General features: G+C 43.3%; 1 protein-coding gene across 2 annotated transcripts in view; it reads left to right on the forward strand.

Annotated features, from left to right (window-relative positions):
• Window positions 1-12,892, forward strand: part of rsrc1 (arginine/serine-rich coiled-coil 1) — a 68,924-nt gene that overhangs the window by 55,685 nt on the left and 347 nt on the right. For both annotated transcript variants that reach the window (XM_085916780.1, XM_085916779.1), the window contains exons 8-9: window positions 11,031-11,137; window positions 12,151-12,255. In XM_085916780.1, the coding sequence (XP_085772906.1) occupies window positions 11,031-11,137; window positions 12,151-12,255 (212 nt within the window). The remainder of the gene's footprint in view (window positions 1-11,030; window positions 11,138-12,150; window positions 12,256-12,892) is intronic.

The raw sequence follows: 12,892 nt of genomic DNA on the forward strand, positions 1-12,892 counted from the left end.
CATACATTTAAACCCAAAAAAACATGTTAGATTGATTTGAAACATCAATGACCCAAATCCCAAAAAATAATTAATTGAACTCAAGCAAAAATGTCAAATGGTTCAATTTGTTACATTGTATTTTTTTTTTTAATAATAGTAATAATGATGATTGTGATGGTGATGAAGATATATATGTTATATTTCATAGCAATTCATTTCATCATTAAGATTATTGTTGACATTTTCTTTTACTGCTCATAACTTCAATGAGTGTTAAAGTTTCTTATCAATTGTTCTTTTTCCGTTTACTTTTTCCACACCATCAACCGTAATGAACGTACATATGTCTGTTTATTTTGGGATTTCATTTGCATTAAATGCATTGGAAATATAGATTCTTTACACTACAGCCAGTTTTTGCTGCCAGCATGAAGCTCCCCAATGGCCGGCGATATCGTATATATACACACACATTCGTGCGCTGACACACACACACGTCCCGATAGACATTCAAATAAAGCCAAGAGTCATTTCCACTGGATATGCTGGTGATAATAAAAGTCCTGCGATAGAATAATGAGGCTGGTCCTTGTTCTGACCAGGGCACCATATAAATGAGAATGTGTCTGTCTGTGTGTGTGTTTAGCAGTAGAATAATTTGTTCTAGTGTGGGTGTTCTTTTGTTTTGATTTTTTCTTTTTTTCTATCGCTGGACTCACTCTTGTAGCTTTGTGTATTTTGTGTGTGCTTCCATGGAGGAGGAATGGCAATGTGACCTTTAAAGTTAGCTGGCCTTTTTGGCCGAATGAAAGTGCAGCCATCAGAAAGTAATTAGCCTTGCACTCTTGCTTTGGTCCCCAGCTCTGCTTACTATGTATTCTTTTCTCCTCGTCCTCCTCTTCTTTTACACCCTGTTGTTGTTTGTCTCCTTTTCTCTATCCCACCCTTAGGATAACATTAGCTGAGTGTCATCAACACGGAAACTTTTTGGTCTCGCTTTCTCGGTTTTATCTGACCGGCTCTCTGCTGCCTCGTTTGGCTCCTGCCTATAATGACAGCCCAGGGACATAACAGCTAAAAATTTAATCGTGCCTCCATTTTTTGTCCATAAATCGTGGAAGGTTTCAGTAATAGGTTGGGGATTGGAATATTCACACACACTGAAAAAGAGAAAAAAAAAATCTCATATTGTTAGCCTGTCATGTTTGATATATTTTTTTTTTAAGATACACCCATTTGTAACAAGTATGTTGCTATATTTTATATGTGTTAGTTATCAGATTAATGATATGACAAATTAAGAAAAAAATATATATTCTATAATCATACAACTAATGTAGTCTAATGGTGAGTTGCATTTTTATTCATTTTCAGTTTTTTGTTTTCATATTTATTTCTATGCCGTTACATAGAGTAAAACTAGCAACCATCCCTCATCATTATCACTGTCGTCGTCGATCAATCGACTTTGACTCGACTCTCATCGGGTAATAACCAACTACAAAACATAGTTTGCCCTTCAACCCATGCTGCCTAATATTCCTAACCAGGAAGGCCGTGTGATAAAGGCTAACTTCCTTCCCGAGATGTGAACTTTCCCTGTTGTGTAGTGGCCTTCTCGCTCAAGTAGCGATCCAGCCAACCGTATCCTCCGCTGCCCTTCCTCCCAGCACCAGCGAGATGGAAGAGGTGGGCCACTGTTGCAGTTTAGCAACAGATCACCAAGGGTCTTTCGCATTCCCCGCAGGGTCTCTCCGAGGTCAACTCCGCGAGAAAAGTTTACACTTGAACCGCCGCTAAAGTCGAGCGAAACGAGGGAACCTTTTAAGAGCGGAAGGGGAAGAGCTCGGAACGCTACCTCCTACACGCCTCGTTTCATAAATAGATTCGAGACTGGCAGCGCGTCCGCGTTAGCGTAGCGCTAATCGAAACCACCCGGATCTGATTCATGTCAGCGCTGTGATGTGCGTGCTATCATTGCTGCGAGGAGATGATGGGGGGGTTATCATCAGGGCTTTTGTGAGAGAAAGAAAAGGGATCAATAACTGGCCCCGTGGCCATCAGTTAACAAAGTAGTTTCCACTTAAAAGAAATGTTTGCCTCGCTGGTTAAGGGCAGCCAGATGATGCTAGCGCTTGAAAAAGGAAACGTGCGAAATGAAAGGCGCCGAGAATGAGAAGGGGAGGATGGTTTCCTTTGTTAGCCGCATGCCTTCGAGTCAAGAGATTGCACTTTGCGTGCCCACAAGGCGCACTTGACATCAGCGCGGCGCAATCGCTGCGCGCTTTTTTTTGTTGTGCAAACACTCTTTTAACAACGAGCAGTCGTGAAGTTCGCCAAGCTTTCGGGGCAATCTACAGGCCCCATCATTAGGTACGCCTGCACAATGTACAAAGTTCTCATCTAAGTTGTAGCTGTGACTCAAGTTTTATTTTATTTTAAGCCACAAAATCAAAAATAAATATAAATATATATCAATAATAAATCAATATATATATATAAAAAATCATAGAAAATAAATAAATCAAAAATATTTAGTGTTTTGTTGGATTATTATGATTTTTTGGTGAATTACTAAGAGTGTTTTATTTGTGCAGTCCAATAGTGGATCTCTGTCGATATGTTATGTGACACCGGGCCTAACAAGGATGATGTTTTAGCCCCCCGCGTGCCGCTCTCTGCCCGTTACCTCAAACTAGCAGCAGATTGGGAGATCATATATTTTAATGAGACGTATAATAGCTCTTTAACCCACATCATTAGGGGAATCTATACCTACCGTTTTGCTCTTTGGGCAGCTAAACGAAAGGACTGTTTCCCTAATTACTTTGTGTGTAGGACAGGTCACGGGGTGGGTGTGTCCTTGTCTGCGTGTGTGTGTGTGTTGAGGAATTATATGCCCATTAAATATTCAGCTGTAGCACCCCCCCCCCCTCGCTCGACCCAGCAACCATTAAGGCCTCGTCGCTGTCTAACTAGCTCTGTTGTCAATCACTTCTCACTCTTTTGGGTCGCCATTTGTCCAATTTGGAAGAACTAGACTCAAAGCGTACACGTCGTCGGCAACTATGGCGTGGAAATCGGCGTGACTCGGGAGATGTTTTATTTGGTGAACATGCACAACATTTCTCCATATTAATTGTCTGAAAGTATTCATTTGATCACTTTATATATAAATAACCATCCATTCGTTTTCTATTGCACATTCCTGTTCCTGCTTAATGCGCTGCGGTTTGACACCACTGAAAAGTCGCCTGAGCCAGTTTTCTCATTTAAGGTTTTTGCGTCCAGCAAGAGAAAATGTCATACATTTGTTTTGTCCTTCCTAATACACAACACAAAATATTATGATGGCAAGCGCTTTCAAAAATGGACGGCTGGATAAATCGTTTCCTAAAGCGGACAAACACAAAACAATTTGTCACTCTAAAATTTCCGTTTGCATCCAGCTCCGGCCGGTTTGTGTGTTTTATAATAAACGACGCGATGGCTTTTCTAATTGAAAGTAATAAGTAATCCCTCGGATAAGATGCTGTTGTGTGATCCAAAGCCTTCGTTTTGAGCTGCAATAAAAGACAGGAAATGAGAGGCAAGTGAGAGTGCCCGCTTGGACATTGATGCTTAATGTAATCTGCCTTGAAATCAAATTATTTGACCCCGCAAAGCCGAACAATACAAACTCCTGCCGGGCTGCTGTTAAATATTTAGCACGTGCCTGTCATGAATACAAATGGCGCGCAAATTAGAATCTACAGGCGCGTGACCCCCATATCACACCCGGTGAGTGAGGGGGGTGGTGGGCGGGGCGAAGGGGAGCTGGCTTTGCTTTAAATGTTTTAATTACCGAGGCCACCCTGTGGCGCGCCGAAGGACAAGTGACCAAATTCAACCGCTAGTAAACACGGTATATATATTTTTTTTTTTCCCGTCAACTGTCCACCATCTCATCACATTAACAATAACATACGGCACTGAAAGATGTCATTAGTATTTGTGGTAACACGTGATCCGCACATGAATTATGACTGCACAGATCCCCCCTCAGTGATTTTGCTGTAAGAAAATCCCGTTTGTATTGATTTGCTAACGATCGGCGACGTGAGCCCCGTCTCCCGTCCTTACTTGTGATGAATGGCCTTATTTGTTGTGTTATTGTGTTCAACACAATCATGCCAGCAACAGTCAGAGCAACATTGAGCCCACACTTCACCACCTCTATTTGTTCCAGGAATTAAAGCTCACTTTTTCTTTTTTTTTGGCCCACAATGCACTGCAGGAGTCATTTTAAGAAAAAAAAAAAAAAAAGAGCAGAGCAGACCGGCAATTAATTACACTTTTGCTTCAAAGGCCCCGTTTTAAAACAGTCCGCTTGCAACGTGCATAAAACCATCCTTTCGATTTGTGCCTTGCCGGGATAATGATTGATTGGAGATGAAAAGTGCCACAGGCTGCTTTTATTTGCTCCTCTCTCCTCCCTATTCATTCAGGTGTGCGCCCCCCCCATCCCAACCCCACCCCACACCGAGACCATTAGTTATGCAAGGCTGCTAAGCATTGAATCACAGTTATGCTCCCCGGGGAAATAAATTTGGCAGAAAATCAGTGTGAGAAGATTTAATTATCACGAGAAGACCTTTTTTCCCCCCCTCTCCCCTCCCCAACTCAAGCCCAAACTCAGCCCAAAAAAAAAAAACCAAAACTAAATACAAAATACCATCGGGGTGCCAGCTTTCTCTTTACCTTCTGTCTCCTCTCAATTTGTTTCATTACAAGGGGATAAACCAAGCAATTACGCCTTTATTGATCCCCCCCCCATCCTCCACCACCCCTTTCTTTTCATTAATGCAAGTTTCCTTCTAACCCCTCCCATCCCATCTCATTATATTCCCTCATAGATGTCGACGGTGTATATGAGCCAGTGACTGCTGGCCATGTGAGCGAGAACCCAATCCCAGCCACTCACCCCATGTGACCTCGTGTACCTGTGTGCGACTCAGACACACACGTACACACCAGAGCTCCAACAAACTAGTCGGCGTGTCGACTTCAGCTTTGCGCAATGATAACTAAAGCTTTGAAGTTGATTGATTGCCGATCACGCGGTTTTGTGTGAACGACACAGTGGTGCCTCAAGGGTGTGGAAATATTTGAAAATGAGACCAGCATCATGGTCGCTTGGGGAATATTTAAGTCTATCCTCCCAAAAATGTCTTTATTTTGTATTTAGGGATGGCTTTGCGTGTGAGTACACACACAAACCGAAGTTACATGTAATTGATTTCCTCAAGTCCTTGTCTGGCGCTCATTCAGGTTTGGCGTGATTGACAGCCCCCTTTTAACCTTCTGTGATTGGTAATCGTTTCCCAGGTCACCCTTATCAATTAACCCCTTACCAGTAGCACAATGTATATTCAGCAAACCTTTGATGAGTGACGAGTAAGGACAAGCACTGATAATTGTTGAATTAATCAGTATGACGATTTGACCGTGAATCTTAATTATTATTCAATTTTTTTGCCAAGATATTTTGGACAATTGTGTATTTCCTACACATACTAATAATTGCGGCAAATCATTCCTCTCTTCAGGATCAACAAAAGCAAGATATGTCAGATATTCTTAAAGATTATCCGGTGCGATTATCCCACGATGCGCCGATACCGATACTACGACACCGATACCACTTAATCAGCACGCCCTCTTCTTTTTGGCTACGAGCGACGTTAGCATTCTATTTAAAAGCTTTAGCCGACTTCAAATTATTTGTCGAGCTGTGACCTGCTGAAGTGGAAAAATGCCCCCTCCCCTCCCTTGTGTGTCAAAGCGGAACAAGCGTACGTCTGGACATGATCTCACGGCAGCCCAGCTCAGTGCGGTCTAAGCGGGTGGCCAGACTGCAGCAGTTAGACACACCCGTAGAGCGTTTTAGGTCAAAATGGCGTCATTCTCCTGGGTGGCGCTGACCCAGCCTAGCCCCTCCAACTCCCTGTAGGCTACACATCAGCCGTCACATACAAGTGATCGTGTATTTCTCGGTGACATAAGCACAGTGCCGATGACCAGCGGAAAACATTTCAAGAGATATATTTTTTTTATATTTAGTCGTGTCTTATCATCGTTTTAAATATGAATACATTTTTTATATGCGAACGATTTACAAAAAAAGGACAAATATAATACTAAAAAGGTTATTAGTCGACAAAGGAGGTCAAAAGAGGAGGGCTGGGGGCATTTTCCTAATTAATTGTTACTCAGAAACACACGCACTCGGCCGTGACCTTTCCTCATATATTTTGAGGCAGACCACACACACACGCACACACGCACACATACACACACACACACCCTGTCAAGCAGTCCAATGAAAGAGAGAATCAATTAGATCGTGAGCGAGTTGCTCGATGGCTACATGTCAAGAAGACTGTCGCGTACGCATGTTTGCTAGTAAACTGAGCTCCTTTCCTGGATTCGGATGACATCATTTTCATTTTAAAGCGCTTTCCCCAATTAAGTAATTAGCTGCTTGGTGTTTCTCGGCTAATACACTTGTTCATTAAAAAAAAAGAAAAAAGATGCTGACCAGGGATCAAAATACCGGAGACCTTTGCACTTTTTGCATGTACAAGCACATATAGGAGGACAGCCGAGTTAATTGTCAGGCTCGTCCCTTCAACTGCTTGTTATTCCTGCTAAAGGGCAAGACTTGATTTTCTCGTTGCACTAAAATGACACTGTACCGAATAAAGGAGCTGCGCCGTCATCCTAAATGTTATCATCCGCCTCACGTTGACAAAGTGTATTCTAATGCAAACGGGAAAATAGAAATAAAATGTCATCACGGATTTTCTGCCGATAGAAAAAGTGGCTGTGAGCTTTAAGATCTCACCACCGGCCCTGTGAAAGCGTCAACGATTAATGTTGAGTAGTTGATGCTGGCCAGGCGCTGGAAATCGTCTCTGGTACTCAAGCGCACCTGGTTTCTGTTATCCATCCCACGTTGCCACTCAGCACAATAGCGTTCGAGTCCGACGTGAAGGAATTGCCGATTATATCGTATGTGTGCCCTCTCACCTCTGTGACTGTAATGTAGTCAAAAAGGACAGAAGTGGCGACTTGACAGCGAGTGACGGAAGCGGCGAGTCGAGCGCCATGAGCTCAGATGTGGAAGGAGATAGCGCAAGCACGGCCGTGTCATCCTGTCATTAGCAGCTTGTTTGCCTCTTTAATTCATCATTCCGTCTTTTTTATTGACTGGAGAGTGGGAGATCACTATCACAAGGGTGTGTTTGTGTGTGTGTGTGTGTGTCTGTGTGTAGTGGCCTGTGTGTGACATCCAGTGATCAGCTGCATTTCATTTCCTGATGCCAAATAGATAGCATGTAAAATATTGCATCAATATATCGCATCATCTTCTCAAGGTCAAATAATGCTCACGGCCAACGGGTGTAGCGCTAATTCAAAATTTTGGGGCACCAGCTAAATTTCGAGGAACACCATTCATGATTTTATGTGACACATCTTGACCATTTGTGCATTGGGCTCAAGCGTAGAGCAGATGTTTACTAGCCAAAATATTTCATTGGAATTTTTTCTTGTTCCATGCCAAATTAGAGGATTTTGATTTGGAAGAAACCTGTTGATAGTGACAGTGAATTTTGATTCATTCATTCATTCATTAGCGCTTGCTTGATATTATCCACCCTCCTACTTTCCCATTTCTAACTTCTTTCTCTGACGTCGTTTCTATTCCCGTCAATGCCTGAAGCTGCTGCTATCAGCTACGCAAAATATTGACATGTAGCTTTGGCCCGCCGGCTATCAATTGAAATCAGCAAATCGATGGCCCTAATAGCTGCTCATTAGCCACTTGATGCATTTGCAGGGCTCGAACATCAGGAGCTGTCAGCTTCTCCGTAATCAATACACTCTAAAAGTATTAGCCTAGCGAGGCCTGCACCGGACACCTTTTTAATGAATCAACTTGGGTCTGCGCGCTTCTAACTCCACGCTTCTTGAGGTTCTGAACAGACTGTATGGTTTCTTTTTGCGAGTAATTGGAGGAAGCTTTCGAGATGCGGAACAATCGAGACTGTTACGCTTCTTATTTTGTATAGACAGGATGTGATACGGTTAGCATTGTTGTTTCTAGTCGTGTATTGAAATGTGAATTGGAGCAGCCTGTTGTTTAGGAGTTCAGAATGAGCCTGCAGACATTATTGCTACGTCCTCGTGGAGTAAAACACCTCTCTATTCCGCCTCCCGGCACATCACCGTGCTAAGCTTAACCCACAAACAGCAGCCGCTCGCCTTCAGGTAAAGCCCACGGGAGACCGCTTGAGAGAGCAAGAACTCTTAAGCAAAATTGCCAAGACGTCATGGTTGCTAACGAAACGCGAGCTAAAGGAGGTAGTAAACAATTAGTCGTCACGGATCGGTGCCTCGTGCATCTGGACTCCGAGATGGGGAGCATGTGGGCGTATGGCGGGGGGGGGGGGGGGGTGGGGGGGGGGGTCTTGGGGGTGGCAGCGGGGCAGTTGGCCGCTGGTGTAGCAAGAGAGAGAGAACGAGAAAAAAGGAGAAGGAGGGGGTACGGCAGAGATAAATCATTAGAGAGCAGGTTATTGGAAATGCAGAGAGATAAAAGAGTAAAGAAGGGAGTAATTGCCTTAAAGATCAAGACTACAAAGCATTACTTTGGATTTTACAAGGCCAGCCGGCAACAAAAGAGCGGTAATTTATGAGCTCACTGTAAAAGAATAGCATAATTACATTAAAAATTAATGCTAATGAGGGCTAAAATGAGGAAGGTGCTTATTATGAAAGTTTGTATTCATCTTCCCTGGGCTGAGTGATGGCTAGTGGCTTGATTAATGGCTTAATTTCTATCAATTAGCACAAAAAAAAAAATTCCACTGAGAGGCTTCTAAATGGAGCGGTGAATTACATCTTTACTGCAGCACAGGGAGACACTTAATTGAAACCTGGGATTTTGCTGCGTGAGCATGTGTTTCTATGCATGCGTGTGGGTTAGCGACTCGTAAAAATAGACATTTATGTTCCGAAATTTTCATCTCTGCCAAACGACCGGCAGTCGTCAAATTAAAATATACAATCTAATGAGAGCCGATACAACATTCCTGCATATTAAAAAGAAACTAATGCTCAAATGTCAACAATTCATTTCACAATATATTCAAACGTTGTTGAACAGTACACAGTTAGCTTGCTAGCTGAATCGTGTAGCTAATTGCTCATTAAAAAAAAAACTCACGTTAACCAAAAATGTCCACCCTGTCAGACACCGCGCTGCAACATCAGCGTCTGTCGTGCGCTGTTGAACAGCTCCCTCTTGTGGCGACACACTGCCATTGTTTTTTTTTTTTTTCAGGCTTTGAAGGTGACAGCTTCTGAATCAAGCTGCCAGCTTCTGAATCAAGCTGCCATTGGCTTGTTTGATTTTCTCTGCTCCTCTTGTGCTCTTAATCAATGAGGTGGACAAACAGCTATTTAGAGAGAACAATAGCGTATCGATCCCCACGTCAACGTGGTTGTCTGTCCGACTAATCTCACTAATGACTCCCGCTTTTACTTGTCGACTCATGGCCGAGCGTCTTCTCGCACTTGTTCACTTTGACTACCACAGGTTGAACTTTGAATCAATTACATTTGGAATGATTTGTTTTCCGTCGTTTCGTGCATCAGATCCCTTTCGAATGTCTTTTGAACAGTCCCGACACACAAGATCTCGCTCCCTCTCAATTTCCTCTCATCGCTGTCACACACAAAGCAGCCCTAATGCGCTGACAGTTAAATTCATTTGTCAGATAACGTGTCAATATTAAATATCAAGTTTGACCTCGCCGAGCCGCCAAGTGCGCTCACCCCTGGCCGGCTCCGCTATTGATTTTTCCAGTCCGCCTCTGAGCTCACCGGGGCCGTGCTCTCAAGTCCATTATGTGTGATTTTCCTCGTGAAATTCATATCTTGGTTGCTGACATCTGTCAAACAACATGTGAAAGTCATCTTATCCACCCATAATGTGTTGGGCAAAAAAAAATTGAGGTCCTAATGCAGGGGTGTCGAACTCGTTTTTGTTGCGGGCCAAATCGACTAGCTCTGAAATCAGAGACTAATAAAAACTTCAAATATTTTTAAAGAGATGAATGGTCATTTAAAAAAAAATCCAATTTGTACAGCAAAGTCAATTTTTCTTTACAGGCCACATGAAATGATGTGGCGGGCCGTATATGGCCCCCGGGCCTTGGGTTTGACACAAATGTCCTAATGGCTCCTTTAACACGTTAATGGAAAGGTTGTCAGAAATCTTGTGTGGTGTTTGTGACAAACCGTGTGGGCGTACTTGACTTTCCAAACAATTGCTTATTTTGACAACACCGCCCAAATAGTAACACGCGTGAATGATTGACAGATGGGGAAATGAGCGAGTACAGCGGAGGATGGATAGACGCGGGAGCGAGGGATGAATATTGACCGATCAGTTTTAAGATTGACAGCCGCACAATAGCGCCGGTGTTCATAGTCGAAAATGGTAAACTTTCCTTTTTTTTTTGGGTAATTCTTCCTACGCTTGCAAAAAGCTGCACTTGTGTGATGATGCGCAGTCCTGACGTGTTTATATGCAGCCGTCATTTACTGGAAGCCCTTTCCTGATTGGACAAACGGCATCGGCAATAGTCTGTGATCCACCAAAACCCTCTGAAACCTAATCCCATTTTGTTTCCCTAATGAAATTCCATCGCAGCAGTTTGTGTTCATATTTGTGATTATTTTACAATGCATTATTCCCAGTGTAATTTACTCTCATCTTGTTAGCATTTATTTGCCTTCTTACAGGGGGGGGGGGGGGCTACGTGCCCTTGGTGGGGCACCCCCTTAAAGATTGAAATAACATCCCATATGTCACATTACGCGTCAGGGAGCATTTTGCAGACAGATCACATGCAATCAAGTGGAATCAACCAACGCTGCCGTTTTTTGGCCTTTTTCTTCACGCACCTCCCTTGCGTTTTGTTTTTTTTTATTTCCAGAGGGAGCTTCTCTGGAGGAGCAAGTGCGAAGGATAAAGGACATCGAGGCCATCGAGGACGACTCCTTTGTTCCGCAGGCTTTCAAATCATCCCGGGACGACGTCAAGGTGCAGTTTTTTTTTTTTTGCTCCCTCATTCAATTCCCTCGCAACAAATCAAACGTCCCCATTCAGATAAACTGGTGCGTCCTGCATCTATCACCCAAAACACATAAGTCATTATTGAAATGTTCCAAAGATTTGATTTGTCTGAGCTCTTTTGAGAAGACAGGCGGGAACATGTGACAGTAACCTCGTGTCCGCTCGGAGGACGCCGGTCAAGGTCGAGAACCACAATAACGTTGACCTCCGCCAGGGAACTTGACGTCGCTGTCCAATCACAACCGAGTATAGATCATTAAAATTGGAAGTACACTTTAAATTGCCATCATGTACTGTTTTGCACCTACATGAATATAATTTCTCAAAGTCATGTTTAATGGATAGTTTTCATCTGCTAAAAATGATCATTTATTTATGTGGGCAAAGTCTGTGGTCATAATAATTACAGACCAACTGACCACTAGTATCAATTAGTGATTAGCCATTAGTTTGAAAGCTACGGTCAATGAAAAAAAAATGACATCAAAACATTTAAAAAAGAATAATGCTCAGTCAAAAGTCAGTATTGTCTTTGCTTTTTTTTTTTATTAAGCTTCCCTTTGGACGATCTTGTCACCTTTTGTATTGTCATTTATCTCGGAGCTTCATGCGTGCTACAGACTTGCACTGCCACCTAGTGGACAAATGTAGGCTTCATTCAATGACGCCTACTAGGTGTATACTGTACATGGCAATGTGCTGATAAAAAGTTCCTGAGTCGCTGTATGACAACAAGCAGTTTTTACTTATTGGAATTAGTCCAAGTTGTTTATTTATTGGTCATGTCAGTGGACCTTTATTAATTATATCTTAGTAACACACAATTGTGCGTCATCGGCAAGTTCGGGCACTTTTTGTCAGCATATAAAGCAATAACCACGAACCGTATCATAATTGAATTGAATCCGAACGCTTATTCATTTTCTGTACTTTTGCGAGTTGTCTTGTTCCCGCACCCATATTTTTTTTTTCTTTGTCAGACTGAGCCCGTGGTGAAGCAGGAATCGGACAAGACGGACTACGCGGACCTCAGTTTCCCCCTGTCCATCGTCTATAACGACACCGACACTTTGGCCCATCCCGCCGTAAGTGGTCGCCGTGACAACCCCTCACAACACACTCCTTAGCATGCGCGTGCATGTGTGTGTGTGTGTGCGCTGCATATCCTCCTTCTATCACCTCCTCCTCTGCACGGCAATGATGACAAACGAGAAGGAAAACTTTCAACTGCACTAATGCTCCCCAGGGCTTCCCACTCATCTATCTCCTGCAGGCAAACCAAGTTATGACCTGACATATGCAGATAACCGCATACGCACACACACACACATGCATACAAGAGCCGGCGACAGGCTGATGTATGGTATCAATATGCCCCAGGCGGGCCCTGGCCTCAGCTCCGATCCCAATTAGAACAGATGAGTCATTAGACCAGTCCACATCATGTCATCGCAGACACACACACACACATTAACCCTACAACACTAGCGTGGGGCCGACAGACAAGATCTCACCAGTGTCGAACAAAATAACAATCAAGGAAGGCAGTGTCAGATTCAGAGTGAAGGATTGCTCTCCAATCTGCATGACACACACACACACACACGCAAATCCTTAGGTTTCATTGTGTTACATCTTAACGGAGACTTGATTTAACATAAGCGACAGAGGCAAGGAAAATACCAGACTCAATATGGGGCAGCCATCGACTGGTTGGGACTG

This window comes from Syngnathus leptorhynchus, chromosome 7 (assembly GCF_054491065.1).
Source record: "Syngnathus leptorhynchus isolate UIUO chromosome 7, UIUO_Slep, whole genome shotgun sequence".
NCBI lineage: Eukaryota > Metazoa > Chordata > Actinopteri > Syngnathiformes > Syngnathidae > Syngnathus > Syngnathus leptorhynchus.